The 20,385-nt window shown below is 39.4% G+C and overlaps 1 protein-coding gene and 1 pseudogene across 1 annotated transcript in view; both read left to right on the top strand.

The window, feature by feature from the left end:
* The window catches only part of CPE (carboxypeptidase E), a 106,668-nt gene that overhangs the window by 56,578 nt on the left and 29,705 nt on the right, over positions 1-20,385 (top strand). The window contains exon 2 of the mRNA XM_027095838.1: positions 20,145-20,341. Coding sequence (XP_026951639.1) covers positions 20,145-20,341 — 197 coding nt within the window. The remainder of the gene's footprint in view (positions 1-20,144; positions 20,342-20,385) is intronic.
* LOC113614383 (ubiquitin-conjugating enzyme E2 K pseudogene) lies at positions 17,978-18,669 on the top strand (annotated as a pseudogene).

Below are 20,385 nucleotides of genomic sequence, written 5' to 3'. Positions count from 1 at the left end.
TTGTGGCTCGTGGGCTCTAGAGCACAGGCTCAGTAGTTGTGGCACACGGGCTTAGTTGTTCCGTGGTATGTGGGATCTTCCCAGGCCAGGGCTCGAACCCATGTCCCCTGCACTGGCAGGCGGATTCTTAACCACTGTGTCACCAGGAAGCCCAAACAAACACTTTTTGACTTGGCTTCCAGGACTTGGTTTCTTAGTTCTCCTCTTTCCTCATTGGCTGATTCTTCTCTATCTGCTTTATAGTTCCCTTCAACTCCCCAGACTCAAATACGTAGGGTATCTGGGACTTTGTTCTTGAGCCTTTTCTCTGTCTGTATACATTTCCTAGTTCAGTGACTTTATAACTTATTTTGATTCCTAGGTAGTTAAAAAAAATACATTTTATGACATTCCTGAGTACACACACATACACACTGAGTCAAAGTCCTCACAAAACAATGCACTTTGATTTATTCTTTTTTCTATTTCATTAAAAATTCTCTTCACATCCACTAAATTGATTGCACTACCCACTTATGAGTCACAACTAGCAGTTGAAAAAACATTTTTCTGAGTAGGTCTCACACAGTCTCATAGCTTTAGATGCCACTTTTGTGCTGATGATATGTAAATATATAGGCAGTTTTCACTTTGTGTGGCAGTATAGGATCATAAAAATGACTGGTCATGCAGAGCAGTCTTCATGATCAATGGGAAAACTTACAATCTTTAAAACTTTTTTGTTAAAACATTAAAAACTCTTACTCCTGAATTATATAGGGAAATGAAAAAATAGTAAGCTTGCTATTTTAGCATGAAAACTGGGAAGAGGCAGAGATGCTTGGACTGACTCCAGTGCTAAGACTGACCCCTTTCACACTGAGCAATCTGGCATAAGACACTCCTGTCTAATATGTGTCCTGGTGTTTTAAAGAGTAAGTGTATTTTTCAGAGGTGACTGATTTGCAGTCAGGAAGAGACTTAAACCTTCAGAGAATCTGGCTCGTATAGTTGACACAGAAAAAAAGGAATAATGAGAAACCCTTCATTTGCCTGGTTTACTAAAGATGTTTTTGGATAAATAGTCCAGCTTCATGTTTGAGAAAAAGCAACCCAACCAACTCAGTTAACAACCACCACCAAACAACCCCACCCCCAAATAGCAAAAACATAAAAACCAGTTGTCTGGTAATTGCCAAAAGTGGCCTTGGGTTAAGCCAACTTTAAAATTTGGCAAGGCAACAAAAAGATCACCTGAAAAGGGAAATAGATAAGGTAGAAGAGGGGGAAAAACATAGAACTGGGGAGGGTTAGGGTTAGGGAGGACAGTAGACTGTGACTTTGTTGTTTATTTTATTTATTTTTTAAAAATTTATTTGTTTTTGGCTGCATTGGGTCTTTGTTGCTGCGCGTGGGCTTTCTCTAGTTGCGGCGAGCAGGGGCTACTTTTCGTTGCGGTGCGCGGGCTTCTCATTGCGGTGGCTTCCCTTGTTGCGGAGCACAGACTCAAGGCATGCGGGATTCATTAGTTGTGGCACGCGGGCTCAGTAGTTGTGGCTCACAGGCTCTAGAGCACAGGCTCAGTAGTTGTGGCGCATGGGCTTAGTTGCTCTGCGGCATGTGGGATCTTCCCAGACCAGGGCTCGAACCTGTGTCCCCTGCATTGGTAGGCTGATTCTTAACCACTGCACCACCAGGGAAGCCCTGTTTATCATTTTGATTTATAAGTCAAGAGGTGGGTCATAAAGGATCTTGCTGTGATTTATGTCAAAGAGTGTTTTTCCTATGTTTTCCTCTTAAGAGTTTTATAGTGTCTGGTCTTACATTTAGGTCTTTAATCCATTTTGAGTTTATTTTTGTGTATGGTGTTAGGTAGTGTTCTAATTTCATTTTTTTACATGTAGTTGTCCAGTTTTCCCAGCACCATTTATTGAAGAGGCTGTCTTGTCTCCATTGTATCTTCTTGCCTCCTTTGTCATAGATTAGGTAACCATAGATGCGTGGGTTTATCTCTGGGGCTTTCTATCCTGACCCACCTCCTAGAGTAATGAAAATAAAAACAAAAATAAGCGAATGGGACCCAATTAAACTTAAAAGCTTTTGCACAGCAAAGGAAACCATAAACAAGATGAAAAGAGCACCCCCAGAATGGGAGAAAATATTTGCAAATGAAGCAATGGACAAAGGATTAATCTCAAAAATATACGAACAGCTCATGCAGCTCAATATCAAAAAAACAAACAACCCAATCAAAAAGTGGTGGAAGACCTAAATAGATGTTTCTCCAAAGAAGACATACAGCTGGCCAAGAGGTACGTGAAAAGATGCTCAACATCACTAATCATTAGATAAATGCAAATCAAAACTACAATGAGGTATCACCTCACACCAGTCAGAATGGCCATCATCAAAAAATCTACAAACAATAAATTCTGGAGAGGGTACAGAGAAAAGGGAACCTTCTTGCACTGTTGGTGGGAATGTAAGTTGATACAGCCACTGCGGAGAATAGTATGGTGGTTCCTTAAAAAAGTAAAAATAGAACTACCATATGACCCAGCAGTTCCACTACTGCATATACCCTGAGAAAACCATAATTCAAAAAGATACATGTACCCCAGTATTTATTGCAGCACTGCATGGAAACAACCTAAGTGTCCATCGACAGATGAATGGATAAAGAAGATGTGGTACATATATATAATGGAATATTACTCAGCCATAAAAAGAAATGAAATTGGGTCATTTGTAATGATGTGGATGGACCTAGAGTCTGTCATACAGAGTGAAGTAAGTCATAAAGAGAAAAACAAATATCGTGTATTAACGCATATATGTGGAATCTAGAAAAATGATACACATGAACCTATTTGCAGGGCAGGAATAGAAAGGCAGGTGTAGGGAACGGATGTGTGGACACGGGGAGAAGGGGAGGGTGGGATGAATTGGGAGATTAGGTTTGACATAAATACCATGTGTAAATTAGATAGCTAGTGGGAACCTGCTGTTTAGCACAGGGCGTTCAGCTCAGTGCTCTGTGATGACCTAGATGGATGGGATGGGGTGGGGGGAAGTCCAAGAGGGAGGGGATATATGTATACATATGGCTGATTTGCTTCACTGTACAGCAGAAAGTAACACAGCATTGTAAAGCAATTATACTTCAATTAGAAAAAAAAAAAAGCCTGTGCTGGAAACCCTTACTCCAGAGGAGTGGTTAAGAGCAGAGTTTGGAGCCAGATTGCTTAGGTTTGAACATTGGTGCAGCTCTGACTAGCTGTGTTTCCTTGAGCAAGTCACTTAACCTCTCTATGTCTACTTCAAAAGGTTGTTATGTAGATTAAATGAAGCATTCAGAAAAAATAAGGCAAGAGGAATTCATTTTGTAGTTAAATTGTTAGAAGTAAATTATTCATCTGTGTTCTCTATTGCTAATTTACCACATAGGAAAAACAAAGTATTGTGGCAGAAGTCTGCTGAAGCAATTTTTTATGTGACTTTGAAGATTTACTTCAGTTTTAAACTTATTTCTCATGTAACAGAAAATTCATGCTGCATTTCCTACTCATAAAAAATTCAGAGAGACTAACAATAAAAGGATACTATTACTAATAGTATAAATCTGCAGTTGCTGCTAGAACTTTCCAGAAGATTGGGGCAGCCATCTGGTTAGAAAAGGGGAGCAGATTTCTTAAATTGAGAGAATGTCAGTGTAATAGGTAAAAGAATGTTGAGGTGATGGGGAACTGATGGAGTTATGAGTGAGCTAAACCATTCCCAAGATCAGCTCATTAACCCGATGAATGAACAAAATGCAATTTGCTTGTTTGAAGATTTGCTTCTCTGCTTTCTAGAAATTTTTAGATTTTTTTTTAGATTTTTTTAAGATATTTTTTTCTAGAAATTTTTAGATACCTTAGCTCAAAGACTATCATTTGCATAATATAATTAGGCTGTTATGTAGCTTCACATAAGACTTCCACATCAGCCTTTCTTGCTTTGTTTAGTTTTTCCTACTAAAAACACTGTGTGTATATGTGTGTTTTCTGTTTTTATTTTCTGTGTATCCTCTCCAAGTTTTCAACATGCTTCTCATGCTGTGATGTCTTTAACCAGAAAGGCTCCTAGTTTTTTTGTCAGTGCTGAATCACTGGGCAGCAGGACTATTGGTGGTTTTAGAGTTAATCTTCACCATCACAGAAAAGAACTTTGCCTCTTTAATTATTCAGAAGTCAGATCAGCTAAGCCCCTTATAACATACATGTTGGCAAATGGAAGTATTACCAAGGTATTCATTTGCAGCAGAAATGAACAAAGCATAAGTTTCAGAATTCCCCCAGCTACTGCCATACCCCTTCCCAAGCTGTGGCTTCTGGAGCAGTGGCATGACTTTCAGGGTTTTGGGAAATGTCACTGATTTTATGATTCATGTAAATACCATGCGGATGAACAAGAGTAAATTTTTATAATAATTTATATACTTTAAGCCTTATCCACTTTACAGGATATCCTCTTCATACCCTCCCAATTGAGCTCCTTTATAGTGTCACTATGACCTATAGTCCTTAGTAAATATAAGCATCAATGCTGGGGGAATTCCAAGGAGTGTGCAAGAAAGTATGGCCACCTGTGTCTTTGTATTTCCAATGGAGAAATGCTTGCCTTGAGGGGCTTGCCTCAGGGATCTGTGAATTTTTGATAAGCACTGGCTACTGAATGTCTGACATCCCTCTCTGAGGTAGGGGCTTCTTGGTTCCCAGTGAGACTCCCATGCTCCTTATCGCATGGACAGCATTAGCAAATGTCAGTATGAGGTAAATCTTAAAAGTCCAGCCCCTACAATCTAATCTCATCAGTAAAAGAAGAATGTAAACTGCTGTTACCTTAAAGGAACTGCAGGATGTCACTGGATGGAAAATTTCATCAGTACAAAGGAGACAAAGTGAGGGAGATACAGGTGCTGAAACATCTGACTGCAAACTGAGGCCTTTGCACCAGATGCCCAGCATTGCTAGCATAACCACCTATCCTGGTTTGCTCGGGATGGGCTGGTTTATGACTATTTCCCTGGAGTAATTAGTCATTGAGAACTGTTGTACTCTCAGGAGTCCCAGTTTGGTTGGTTATCTGCTGAATGTTGAAGTGTTTTTAATTGCTCAAATGCATAAGTATTGTTTATCCAGAGAACTGAAGCAACTTGGAGAAGAGGTGGCTCGTGTATATCCTGAACTCAGAGAAGGCTGATCAGCACTTGGTGGATCTCAGCTTTCCTGTGACAGAGGACATCACAGTAACTCAGCTCCATTTTGCTAAAGAATGATGCCATCATTTGAATGTCCTGTCAAGGCCTGCCTCTGGAGTAGGCCACTGTGGTCCTTTGAGTCTTCAGGGCACTCACTTGCAAGCCAGCTCCACACACGCACTAACTCTGTTTTCCAGGTAGCAGTCTAGAACCAATAATAGTAACTTTCAGGGTGGGCATTTTCCATAAGGTCCTGGTTTCAGTTACTCTCAATTATTTAACACATCATATTTGGGCTTTCTTTACAGATCCTTTTTATTTTCCTTTGGCTTCACTCAGAATCTTGGGTTTGACTTTCATCACGAGCTGGAGGGTGTGGGTTATGGTTGAGGACCTATGGATGTTTTGACCACACCAAAATGACCTCTATTGCTTCCATTCTCTCGCTGCTGCCCTAGGTTGTGGATGCAGATGTGTTCAAGGTGACTTTTGTAAATGGTTCTAATCATTGGTCATCTCTGCTGCTACAAAAAGGGAGTAAATTCTTATTATTCAGATAGAATTTCTGGTTTGGCAGAACCTTTTAAAATTTCCCCACTAAGGACAGTTTCTTTCTACAGCAAAACAATGAGTTTTTTATTCCAAAATATAACTGCAGCTTTTGCTTGTTTGTCCACAGTAGTGCTTCTGAGTTTCCTTCCAATACTCCTCAAACCTTTCTTTTTGTAATGTAAATAAACTCAGCATACAGGGAATTCATACAAAAGTGCCAAATTCGGTTTCCAGATTTTAACAAACAAACAAAAAAGCTGTAAGGAGTTTAGTCTTGTGTTCTTCAGTATGGTAGCCACATCTATTTAAATTAAAATTAAGTATAATTAAAAATCCAGTTCTCAGTTGCACTAGCCACATTTTGGGTGCCCTCGTGTTACTATACTGGACAGCACAGGTGTAGAAGATTGCCACCAGTACAGAAAGTTCTACTGGATGGCGATGACAAAGAGGAATAGGCAGAGCTTGTATAAACAGTCCTTTTATTCTCTGGTGAAAATATAGTTGATCAACCTGCAGTGTGTCTTCAGTTCCGAGTCTGTGCCAGTGAGTCAGAGCTCTAGGAGACGCCCTTGTGTTAGTTTGAGGAAGAGCAATGAAACCTAAAAGTGGTCCCAGAACCACTAGATGCCATTTAAGAAAATCTAGATGCCATTTAAGAAAAGAGTTGGATAGTTTTTGACTAGCAAAATTAGGAATTTTTATGTGGGAAAATATATGACAAAAAGTAAAAAATTAAAATTATAGACTGAAAATATTTACAAGACTGCATGATAAACTAGAAACTTGTACTTAATGTACTATGAGCTTCTATAAAAAATAAGAGAAACAGAAACGTGATAGAAAATAGGCAAAGCTTGCAATTAAGCAAGATACATGTGATGGAATGCAGATGGCCAATACAAATGAATGAAATATAGGAAAAAGGTTCAACTTCTTTAATAAAAGAAATACAAGTTAAAATGAAATTGAAATTATTATTAAAATTAAAAACAGACAATAAGCTCCATTGCTGGCCATGGTATGGGTAAACAGATACTGTCTTACATTGCTTATGGGCGTGTGAATTGCTATAACCTTTTTGGAAGAAGCTATTGAAATATACTTATCCATCTGTGTAGATAGAACTGTATACATTTTTGTTTGTTTTGATTTCATGCAATTTCATGTGCAATTTTTCTGGGTTTTTTTTTTGTTGTTGTTATTTAATTATGTTCCCAGAAAAGAAATTCTTTCTCTTGTTGGGCTTGGGATACAGTTATTTTTCTTTTTCTGAGCTGTTAAGCAATTAGAAAATCTTTTTAAATGGAAAATTTTGATACACATGATGATTTGTATCATTAAACTTGAAAGCAGACAACTTTATTTTGTTCACCAAGAAATGTTTCAGTAAGACTGTTTTTGACAAGATATCTCAAACCATCCAAATACAAAATCTTAAATAGCTTTAAAAGAATTGTGAATAAAAACAATGATAGCAAAAACAATAATAAGGTTCAATATAAAACTTTTTGTTGACATTTTGGGATTCTAGATATGGTTTATTTGTGATCACATGAAATTAAAGATGATTAGTTAATATTTAGGACATTATTTCTTCATTGTCTTTATTTCTTCATTGAAGCCATGTGGCTTATATTGTATTTAGCAGAACATTTCAATATTATTTTTACTTTTGAATGCTTGTAGAACATTTATTTAAATTAACATAAAAGAATCCCTAAGGGAAGGAAAAGTTAAAATACTAATATCGATACAAACTAATATAAAATATTATAAGATCGGAAATCTCTAGTCTTTTGGGGGCCACGTGTATCTGTTTAGTTGTCTACTTGACCTCGTATGAGATTTTGTCCCTTATTTTACCTCTTGTCTTCATTGCAAAAAAACCCCCACAAATTCTCTATAGGTTTTATCTTAGTCTCCGAAGAAATAAAAAGGGTAGCAGAAAATGGGTGAGATGGAGTGGGAGGTAAAAATAGAATAGTTTCAATCAGTGAAAATCTTGAAAGTACTTTAGTGAGAGAACTATAAACAAAATAAAAATATGATAGTACATAATCCTATATGACTCTAATTACTCAATTTATTCATAACTATAATAAAAATTTAACCCTGTGTATAATTATTTAATGTATATTTAAAGTGTAAACATTGATATTAAAATCGAGAAGAGCAGTATACTTTCCTATGATCTGAATAGTTCTGGAGCATTATAGGGTTATTTCAGTAAGCCCTGTAATAGTCTACCATCTTCCCACATCTAACATTGGGTTCAGTGTACACCAGCAGATACTTTTTTGGTCATGCAGTTTAGCATTTATTGTGAATCTTAGACCTAAGGCCATGTCATGGCCTCCAGAATTATGCTGTGTCCCTTTGGGGAGGTAGGGACACAGGTTGGTTGGAGTAACCCAACAATAAGAAGAAGCACTCAAGTTTCTAAAGGGTTTTTTTGTTATTTAAAAGTCAGTCTCTCTTGCTCTTTCTCTCCACTACTCTTGATTTTAGAGGTTTCAAATAGTCTTTCTACACTGAAAGAGTGGTCCATAGACCAGCAGCAGTATCTCTGAGGAGATTATTAGAGCTTCAGCCTCTCAGGTCCCACTGCAGACCTACTGAATCGGAATCTGCATTTTAACAGGATCTCCACGTGATTCACATGCACGTCCAAGCTCGAGGAGCCTGCCATATGGGATAGGTTGACACTAGGCTGAAATTATTATCTACACTCCTGGAAGGACTGGTTAGTTTTCCAAACCCATTTACATTCCATAGCTCTTTGAAAGATCCCAACGCACCTCTTATTCCTGTTGGAAGCTTCTAGCTTCTATATGCCTTGCGTAGAGAAGATTGTTCATATTATAACAGCGTGGGTCATGGGCAATATTATTTCCATTTATTGGTTACCTACTATTTGTTGGGCATGGTGCAGAATGTCTTGTCTATATTTTCTCATTTAATCCTCAACAACTCGACAAAAGAGGTTTTAGTAAGCCAATTTATAGAAAAGAATACTAGGGCTCAGGGAAGGGGTTGCTTGCAGAAGTTTAGGTATGTTAGAGCTGAAATTCAAACCCAAGTTGGTCTCACCAAAATCCATGCTCTGCACCTCCCCAACGTTTTAAAACAGTGCCAAGTTGCTGCTGTGCTGCCATGTTCCACGTGCAGGAAGGAAGTGCATGCAATAGTCTCCTATTTGTCTGGAACAGAAAAGAAACCTGTGTAAGAGATTGATATTTATGGTGGCTATGATTTCCCCTCTTTCTTGGCACATAACTGTTTAGTATAATATTCCTTAAGTTTGTAAGATCTTCGCATAATTTTGTGGATTTTTTTTCCTTGCAAATGTGAGGGAAGAGAATTCATAGTTTTGTTTAAATCAACTTCTCAAAAAAAGTCCACGACCCGCAAATTGTTAAGAACAAACACCCTACTCAGGCTGTATCCTGACGGAATTGGCTGTTGGAATTCCCACCTGTCTGCTGGCATTATCGACCTCCTCTCTACCTTTAGACTTTCCCTGCACCTACCTCCTTAACCACTCCTTCTCGATCCTGGAAGGGCATCAGAATCACCTCTAGATCCTTTAAAAAATACATGTGTTCAGGCCCCTTCTCAGACCTTTTGAAGTATGATCTTTGGTAACGGAGCTCAGAAATCTGTATGTATAGGAAGTCCACAAATGATTCTGACCTACAGAGCTGTTAAGTCAGCACACTTTTCTTTAAAATCTTTGAAAAAAGAGGATACTTCATGCATGCCCTGGTATGGAGTAATCTCCTGGAGGGAGACCTGGAGTAGACTCAGTCCTCCCACAGGTGAGTCATCACCAGCTAGGTATTGAGGCAGCACAGAGACCAGACTCCATTTGGCCCTTTACTCATCTTTGAAGATTCTACTATGTTGCCCACTTCTGCTGAGACTGGTATATATTTAGCACTGCAAGTCTTTAGTTATGATATTGCAAAAAATAACATCTTGAAGATGTTTTGACAAATAAATTTGACTTTTCAGTTATTCCTGAGAGAGTTAAAAAGAAAGTTCCAAGGAGTTTCTGGGGAGAGATTGTTCAGCTAAGCTTTTACATTGCTGATTTTGCTTTAGGTAGTTACTTGTGCTACTACTTTATCTGCTTATTAGCAAATTGAAATTTTTCTTCTTCATTCATCCTTGTCTGCTAGAAATGCTTGTCATATTCCATCTGTACAGGTTCTGATGACTTCACTTTACTCATCCTCTCAAATATTCATCTTTGAAGTAAGATGAGCTCTTTATTCATGGGCATAAAGAGAGATGATTGGTAGAAATGGACTCGTGTTTTTCCATTACATTTCATAATCATGTCTTAGTTCACTATGATGATCCACCATTTTCTCTGTTTCAGAGAACTATCAAAATTGTCAACTATCATGTATTGAGGGCTATGATTTGTATAGGACAAGTTTAGAAGCTTGAGTACCAATAGTTTGTCAAAGGTCCTGTTTCAGTGGAATCATAGGATGTTTTAAGAGACCATCCAGTCCAACCTCTATACCGTATCTCTGAGATAGCTTTGTGCCTTCCAGGGGAATTAATGACTTCATTGCAACCATTCTGTCTTCCGAGAGCTCTAGCTGAAAGAAGGTTGGTTCTTCAGCTGTATTAAATGCTCTCTCTCTGAACCTTCTAGTTTCAATTCTAGTTTTGTCCTTGGACTTTTGCCGAGTCAAATCCTTCCCCACATAACAACCTTAGGAAACTTAAACTTCAATCTTCAGAAACTTGACGCTGCACCTAAATTTCTCTTCTCAAGCTACAAAAAGAGTTCCTCATAAGCATTGTTTTCCAGAATAAACATACCAGTCACAACCAAATACGTTAGTGAGAGAGTTGGCAAAGACCTGAATCATAATCACTTGTCTGAAACTGGGTCCTTTCCTGTTTCCTCTCTTCTAGTGCCAGTTCATTTAATTCTGTTCCTGGCCTCTTAGATAAATTTAACTTTACATTTTATTTTATTTGATAAGAATACTGGTGAAAGCAGAATCTTTTAAGAGAGTTATCTAAAATAATATATAACTAGAAATTAATAACTAGAAATTAATATTTCTGAAGGATGCTTTAAGGTCCAAAAGCCACCTTTAGTAAATGAGTGTACAAAGGCATCCTGCCAAGCATTTGGGGAGATCCATAACTGTTGCAGTGCTTTAAAGCAATTCTGTGATTAGTATTACAGAAAGATAATCTATCATGAAACTACATCATTAAAATAATCTCTGCCATATCTTATTTCTGTATTAAAAGTTCTCTGTGTTCACTTCAAGATGCTCTTAAAGATTTTTCTGAATCTAAAGGCTTTTGTAGGCAGTCTTTCCTCAGTAATTATAAAGTGTTTCATATTACTAATTTTAATTTAAAAAATTTTAAAAAATTTATTTTATTTATTATTTTTGGCTGCATTGGGTCTTCATTGCTGTGCGCGGGCTTTCTCTAGTTGCGGTGAGCGGGGGCTACTCTTTGTTGTGGTACGCGGGCTTCTCACTGCAGTGGCTTGTCTTGTTGTGGAGCATGGGCCCTAGGCACGTGGGCTGCAGTAGTTGTGGCACATGGGCTCAGCAGTTGTGGCTCGTGGGCTCAGTAGTTGTGGTGCATGAGCTTAGCTGCCCTGCGGCATGTGGGATCTTCCCCAACCAGGGCTCAAACCCGTGTCCCCTGAATTTGCCACAACTGTGCCACGAGGGAAGCCCCATGTTACTAATTTAAAATAACTGATTTCTGTGAGTGTGCACAGAAATTATATTGCCTTTTCCACTGTAAAGATAGCCTTATAGGTCAAGACTGTAGGAAGAACTTTGAAAATGTGAAACTGCTGATAAATATTTTAGAAAAACTATTGACTAGGTTAAATTTTTTTCATTGATTTATTACGGGCAGATTTAGAGCAAAGGGTGATATAATCCAGTGCATTAGTCCCTTCTGGGATAATTAACTCAACCAAAAAAATTCCCCACTTCTCTCTATCTTCCCTTCCTCCTAGAATGAATGGATGATGGTGCAGTGCTTAGGAAAACAGCTCTATATCAATACAAGAAAAAACCCAAACAAACCTCTTTTAATTCTTCCTGTATAAAATTAAACATAAAGAAAGACAGTAGAGTAGAGACTAATCTGATTATATTTCTTATCATGTGTTTGAAAAGTCTTCAAATATCCTAGACTTCAGATTCCCCTTCTGGAGAACTTATGAGGAAACTGGGAGCCATACATCCCAAATAATTGCTGTCCAGTGGTGTGCTAGAGTAGGCTTGTACTGGCTTAGGAGACCTATTTTTACTATTCAGTAAATTTGTGAGCTAATTGACCTCATATAGATAGCTTCAAATTGGCCATGGTAGGAGTATTTACACCATGGAAATTGGGATATGCTACAGATCAGAGCTGGTTGTTAAACATTTACCAGCTTCTCACTGTATCTGACATACTCACGTGAAAACAAACATTTTAATTAAAAAAAATTGAATGTATTCATTAATATTAGAACTCTTATATTGTTTTATGGACTGGTATGGCTAGAAATATCTTCTGGTCTTTTGTTTACCCTCTTCAGGTAGAATATTACTAGAAACATTCTGGATGTCATATGTAAGAAAACTTTAAAATTATGTGTAATGGCTAATACATAATATTTTCAAAAACAATCCTGTAATGCATCTCTACAGAATAATTCTGTAATGTATTCTATATTGACTGCCCATTAAAAATCAGGTTTCCCTTTCAAGATGTCATTTAATTTAATTATTTAAAAATATTACTCTGAAGGAGGGAGTGAGGGGAGATAATATAATCTTCTAATTCTGTAATTTCTTCTGCAGCTGTTTTTTATACTTTTGCCTTTCCTTGGTTTCTCTTTCTCCCTTCCTTCTTTATTTGCTCCTCATCTCTTCTGTAGAAGAGGAATCATTTTTTATAAGCGTACCCATTTCTTCCATTGTTTCTTTGGACCCTGAAGATTTCCATTTCTTTTAGGAATTTGCTCAGCATTTTAGGTTGCTAAGATGTGCTAAAACAGGAACCAATTTATGACGTATTTGTCCACGAGTTCTAGGAAACTTGCAGGGTTCATTCTGCAAGAATGATTTACAGGCTATAATATGTTAGAATGTCAAACAAGTGGAAACCATTACCAGCACTAATGTCTTGACCCCAGTTTCACAACTGAGGGAGGAACGTCATCGATTAAAAGGTCCATCTGTTCCAAAGGTGTGTTTGACTTGCTTGCCCAGTGTTTTGTGAATCAAGTCAGTTCAGTGATTGTGCTGCTTGCGTAACTGCTTATCAGTTTCTCAAAATCATTGGTTATGAGAGCATTTTACCATGATATCTTTGAGAAATGGGGTTTTGTTTTTAGATGCTATAGTTGTTCAGCAATGTGTTTAGTATATTACATGTGCCAGGAACATATATTTTGAAATTGTCCCTAGCTCTAAGAATTATGTAATCAGTGAGTTAAGTACATACACTTCGAATGAGTTAGTGAACTTACATTTTGGCAATAATTTGATGTTGGAGGATTCATCTCAGTGTGAGTTTCATCTCTATTTACAGGATGAAAGATGAAGGGTTCTGTTACTATGATCAAGTTCTTTCTTAAAATACCCTTAATCTACTTATATTTTCTAAATAATGATGCTATACCTCTTAGATAGAACTTCACAATTTACCACCCACTTTCACATTTATCTCATTTTCCATTAGATATTTTCCCTCTGCAGTTTTCTTCCCATATAAGGTCATTGAATAATTGACTCTGAGATGTGAAAGGGACCTTAAATTTATCTGATCAATTACTCTACCCAATAGTCAGCCTGTCTGTTAGCTATTTCGAGGAGGAGAAAATATTAGAGAGACTAATTGGGTCAAATAAGGAGGTGAAAGTAAATTTTGCTTTTTGTGGGAAAGGCAGACGGTATTATTTTTTTACTTTTGCCCCTTTATTTGATCATTTTTTTCAGGATCAGCCTATTGAGTATGGATTCTGCTTCAGAGTCTCTGGTCACTTTGAGACCATTAATTCTCCCACTTGGGGGCTTTGCCAGTCTGCTGTCAGCTGCAGACTTGCCTCAAATGCTGAGCCTAAGGGTGTGGGGTTCTGGGTACTTATGTTTTATTTTTAAAGCAATAGAAATTAATTCCTCCCTCCCTCCCTCCCTCCCTCCCTCCCCTCCCTTCCTTCTTTCCTTCCTTCCTTCCTTCCTCCCTCCCTTCTTCCCCTCCCCATCTCCCTTCTTACTGATTTAGTTATTTCAAATTACATCAATACACAACGGGCAAATTAAGAGTTACAAGAAGTATGGAATTTAAAATTATTTGCTTGCTCCAGGTGGGGATTTATTATTTCTGACTTCAATAAAAGTTTGGATCTTATGTTTAAAAAGTCTTGTAAGTTATTCTTATCTTGTTCTGATGAAGAAAATACAGATCCACTCAGGTACATTGATTGTTGTACGGCACAGATGAGGAAGATAGAAACGCAGCCCAGCCAGGCTGAATGTGGTTTGTGAGTTGATTGTCTTTTAATGCTAGCTTGACTGATGACTGTGTGCCATGTGAAGTGACTGGAAAACTGATAGTTACACAAAACTGTGGAAAAATTGGTGCAACAGGGAAACTGTACTTCCTGAGCCAATGTGATGCAGGCTGTGCAAGTGTGATTCCTCAGGAACAGGGTAACTACTTCGTAAAAAGATAGTGAGGAAAGTAAGATGAAGGTAAAAACAACTGTCCCCCAGTGTACTATGAAGAGTGCCTGCTGCCTTTTCCTCCCGTTGCCAGGAGAGAGATGAGCCAGTGCCTGGGTACATGTGCGTCACCAGTTATAAACACAAGGAATGACGTCTTGGTTAAACCTGGCATCTGGCCCACGCAGACACTATAAACAGGAATGCATATGTCATCCTGTTGTAAACTCCATCTTTATAGCCACAGAAAAGAAAATTAAGTGCTGAGGAAAAGCTGTCACCCCTTTGTTAAACAAATTGAAAGTAAATTGACAGCGGAGAGGCTTATTCCAAAATCTTCCATTTTATCTCTGTTTCTGGATTAAACATTATGAAGGCAAAGTCTTTTCAGAACCCTTTGTTTAGACCTTACAACAAAAATAGCCTTAGGGAAGTGTATGCCTGGAGAGCTTTATGGTTCTCTGTGACCATGGAGATTAATCTTTTTGGGAAATCAGCTGTCCACAACACTGCTGCCTTCCTCCCCAAAGAATTTCCATTCCTGTCTGAGAATGTGGGATGGGGCAACAAGCACTGGGACTCGGGGCGCAGCCTCCCTGACACTGCCTCAGGCCCCCTTCAGTTATTCAGTTATTCCCTTCACTGTTCCAGAAAGGAACATCTCAAGGGGAAGCTCTACTCTCAGCTATGCTGCTGGGAGCATGGGATTTAGGAAAAGACCATTCCTCTATTCATTTAGTCATGAATTTATTTAATTGATGTATCTGTGCTCTCACTGCATAGATGCCAGGCACAGGTGATACACACATGAGCTGACATAGACACCATCCCACTACATACAGTGTGGGATGGGGATTAAGCACATAATCACACTGATTAATGTACATTTTCCAACTGAGGTATTAAAAATAACAGAGGAACTGGACTTGGATGAAAGATACTCTAAGGAAACCATAGTTATCTGTGATCAGAGGGATGAGAGGGCAAAATATATGTGAGGAGTAGACAGCATCACAGAAGAGCCCTGTGCTGAAGGAGGTGTGGCTGGAAGACTGGAGAGGAGATGGTGCCTCAGGAGATGAGAGGTCCTCAGGCCAGGCCCCTTGGGGGTTAGAGATCCTGTTGTTCTTGTGAAAGTAAGGTTCTTGTCTCCTCACAGAAAGAATTCAGAAAGGAGACAGGGAGGTTAAGAAAGTAAAGTGAGAATTTACATAAGCAAGAATACGCTCTCAGAGGGAGAGTGGGCAGACAGGTAAGGAGCTGCCCTGGGTTTCTTTGGCAAGCCAGTTATGAGGGCCATACAAATGAAGGGGTGGAATTTCACTGGGGAAGGAGAGGTTTGGGGGTCGTCTTGGCTGATTTTCATCCCAGCTCCACCTTCCCAAGGGGAGGAGGGATTTCTGTCCTTATTTAGCTTTGATTGGAAGTGTCATAGCTTTGGTGCGTGATGGGAATTTCTTATCTGCAAGGCTAATTTTATTGTAATGAGAGCATAATGAGCAACAGGTTACATTCAGACACTGGAGATTCCTGCCTTTTCCCACCTTTCTTTGTCTGTTTCCAGGATACTTATAACCCCAGAATGTGTGGTTTCCTTTCAGTCTGGAAGTTCCTTCTTTTCTTTATCTGCCTGTGAACCCGCACTGTTTACAAGAGGCGTGGTTTCCTGCCACCTGGCCCCTGCCCCCCTTTCTCTGCTCACACCTAGTTACCTGTCTGCTCTAACACAATGGAGAACTTTGGTGTTTATGGTGAAGGCCAGTGGGAAGTTAACTGATGGATTTTCAGGTAGAGGGAACTATCTTTTGAAAAGATAGCTCTGGCTTTGGGAGGATAAAGGGCCAGAGAGAGGCCAGAGAGGTGGTGGTAACATTTCATTTTGGAGCCTTGAAGCTGGTTGGTTGTGGATCCAAAGTTCCTGCATGGTTGCCTCCCTCATAAACACTGTTCGCATGTCAGCGCCCTCCTCCAGACCCTGTGTTCCCTGAGTTCAGGAATGCTGCTTTACTTGCTTTCGGGGTCCCTGTAGTGTCTGACACTGGGCTTTGCATACATTCAACAAAGGCTGTATTTAAACTGTGGCTCTTCCCCAACTCACAAGACGTGTCAGTCACCTTAAAAGATCACAGCCCTTCTGTATTCTGGTGACAGTATTATCTAGCGATCTAATTTGTTCCTTAAGACAGAGGAAGTGTATAAAAACACACTTTCCTTTTCTTTTGCTAACTCATATATGCCTTGTACTTTATTTCCACACGTTAATATCTTCTATAAAATGACCTTTAGTGTCTATCTTTATGTCAGCCTAAAGCATTGCTAGTGTCATTACTACCTCCTTACAAATATAATAGACATATTGGGGAGATTGGTTCCTGAGACTTCCTACAGAGCAGGAAGAAAAACCACATTGGAAATTTTCTGACTCTGGAAACATAAATAAATAAAGCAGTGATATGGAGTGGTACGGCCTGTGGCAGACTGGAAAAAGCACGCTCTATCCCAAGCATTCAAATTCAAACACAAGATAGTCTCTGATAGCCAAACAAAACACTGGGATGCTAAGTTTAGCTGCGTGACTATGAGTTTGCTATTCCTCCTTCAAGTGATTAAAGAATTTTAGTTTTTCAATCCAGAGGAATAATAGGAAATTTCAATGTGCTCACGTACTCATTATGAGTTGTGGGCCAAGCTCTTTTGAGTGACGAAAGCTCCAAAGTTGTGTTGGGGTAAAGCAGCAGGACCAGAAAGCCTCCAACACTGCAATCTTCTCTAATAACTTTGGGAGGCAGGCTTCTGAGACCCCACTGGCTTCCTGGTCTCTTGCTTTCTTCCATAGTGGACTGGTGCAGTGTCCCCTGTGCCTCAATCCCACTAACACACACACTGAAGGGGTGAGTTTGACAGAAAGGAGGAAGATTATTATGACTTGAAATCAGAAGCAAAGAAAACATCTCTTCCCACGTGCATACCTTTGGCGTGTGTCTCTGGAGGTGATTTAAGTGAGGCTTTCTTTCCCTCTAAGTGAAAAATGAGGGACATATAAATACAGCCCTGACCCTGCTCCCACCTGATCCTTAGATTAAGATTAGCTTCAGCTCAGGCTGAGAGGTCACACAGGACATGGTTTCTGCAGCTGGCGGTCACTCAAATCACACACCCAGAAATCTCATGCAAAGAATATTTAGGTAACATATTTCTAAGAGAAGGATAATTCCAACTTCTTTTTTTTAACCAGGGGTGGGCAGTCCTAGTGATTTTGTAAATGGGAGGATCTTGTTCACTGCAGAAATTGGGTCTTTTGGATGGATGAAGCAGAAAGGAGCAGAACAATAGGATTAATTAAGATTATTTTGGATTTTGGGGGCCGGGTGCGGAGGTGATTGCACACTCAGGAGAGCGCGGCGGCAGGGGTGGTGTTGGCAGCGTTCGTGTGCTCGGGTGTGAATCGCCGAGGGAGGAGGCGGTGGAGGAAGAGGTGGCGGCGGTCGTAGTGGTGGCGGAGGAGGCGGGCACGAATCAGCTGCGGGCGGAGACATGGCCAACATCGCGGTGCAGCGAATCAAGCCGGAGTTCAAGGAGGTGCTGAAGAGCGAGGAGACGAGCAAAAATCAAACTAAAGTAGATCTAGTAGATGAGAATTTTACAGAATTAAGAGGAGAAATAGCAGGACCTCCAGACACACCATATGAAGGAGGAAGATATCAACTAGAGATTAAAATACTAGAAACATATCTATTTAATCCCCCTAAGGTCCGGTTTATCACTAAAATATGGCATCCTAATATTAGTTCCATCACAGGGGCTATTTGTTTGGATATCCTGAAAGATCAATGGGCAGCAGCAATGACTCCGCACGGTATTATTGTCATTAGAAGCACTACTGGCAGCTGCAGAACCAGAAGATCCACAAGATGCAGTAGTAGCAAATCAGTACAAACAAAATCCCGAAATGTTCAAACAGACAGCTCGACTTGGGGCACATGTGTATGCTGGAGCACCAGTTTCTAGTCCAAAATACACCAAAAAAATAGAAAACCTATGTGCTATGGGCTTTGATAGGAATGCAGTAATAGTGGCCTTGTCTTCAAAATCTTGGGATGTAGAGACTGCAACAGAATTGCTTCTGAGTAACTGAGACATAGAGCTGCTGATATAGTCAAGCTTGACCCTTCTTGAGGAGCGTCAACGTCTGCTATTTTTAGGATTCTGCATAGATTTCTTTTAAACTGGCATTCTTGCCTAATGATGTTATCTAGGCACCATTGAAGACAAAATAATCTCTGCTCTGTAAATAAAGCTAATTAAACATCTCTGTAAATTAAAAAAAGATTATTTTGCTGCCATGCTCTGCAATTTTATTACTCCTCCTAAAATGCAATGGGATAGGCAGCATGATTTATGTTTGAATTCTGGGGCCTTCAGCAAAATTTATCCTCTTTGGCTGCATTTCTACAATAATGATAATAAAACTATCTGTCTCCTGTATTTTAGTGGGCTGTTATAAAGAGAAAACTAGATTATGTATGGTAAAGCACCTTACAATGACAAGACAATGTGATGTAATAATAATAATATTAAAAAAAATAGCAAACACATAGCACTGTTTTTTGCCAGGCACTGTTCTAAGCACTGACACTCATTATTTAACTTTATAATAACCTTATGAGGTAGAATCTAGGATCTCATTTATAAATGGGGAAACAGAGCCACAGAAAGCTGAAGTAACTACTTGAGGCCAGCCAGTAAGAATTGGTGCCAGGATTTGAAACTACCCAGTCTGGCTCTAGAAGTTAATGCTTTTAGTCACTATGGTTTAAAAAAGAATGAAAAAAAAAGTAGATTTTTAACTAAATGAGAAGACCAGCATTTGAATCCTGGGTTCATTGGCTGTGTAACTGAAGTCAGGCCTCTCAAGCAGTCTGAACTTTAGTTTGCTCACCTTAAAATACAGATGGGTAATAATACCTATTTTTAGCTGTTTGGTGGGGACTAAATAAGAAAACATGAAAGTTCACTGTTTAATGGTAGGATGCACACGATGTACTATTATTAGTTATTGGGGGGGGTGTATATTTGTCTGCTCGGGCTGCCATAACAAAATACCACAACAGACACTTATTTTCTCACAGTTCTGGAAGATGGAAGTCCAAGGTCAAGGCACCTGCAGTGTTAGTTTCTGATGAGGCCTCTCTTCCTGACTTGCAGGCAGGTGCCTGCCTGAGGTGTCCTCATATGGCCTTTTATTCATGCATGTGGAGAGAGAGACAGAATCTTTGGTGTCTCTTCCTCTTCTTATAAGGACAACAATCCTCCTGGATTATGACCTCATTTAACCTTAATTACCTCCTTAAAGGTCTTATCTCCAAATACAGTCACATTGGTACTTAGGGCTTCAACCTATGATTTTGGGGGGCATAATTCACTGCATAACAAGTGGGAAGCTGGGGAGAGAGAACTAGAAGGACAGAGGGGCATTTGGAGTATTTTATTTTTAGCGCAGATTTCTTAGGCATCAGCTGTGGAGGGCAAAGAAGTTATCAGCTGTGTGTAATAAATTGGTAACTATACAATACTTTTTACACTATATGTCATTTGCCTTCTCTTTGGTGCGATAGAAAAAGTCTCCATACTATCTATTTTTGCGCTTTTAGGTGAGCCTGAATTTAAATACATTGGGAATATGCATGGCAATGAGGCTGTTGGACGGGAACTGCTGGTTTTCCTGGCCCAGTACCTGTGCAACGAATACCAAAAGGGGAATGAGACAATCGTCCAGCTGATCCACAACACCCGGATCCACATCATGCCCTCCCTCAACCCTGATGGCTTTGAGAAGGCAGCATCTCAGGTGGGTGTGGGCCAGCTCACAACAGGGCATGCTTGCTTTTTTTT

Source organism: Aethalodelphis obliquidens, unplaced genomic scaffold (genome assembly GCF_003676395.1).
Source record: "Aethalodelphis obliquidens isolate GAN/ISIS:26980383/991018 unplaced genomic scaffold, ASM367639v1 scaffold95, whole genome shotgun sequence".
Lineage (NCBI taxonomy): Eukaryota > Metazoa > Chordata > Mammalia > Artiodactyla > Delphinidae > Aethalodelphis > Aethalodelphis obliquidens.
Note: the sequence above shows the minus strand (reverse complement) of the source record. Positions and strands in the feature narration are given on the sequence as shown.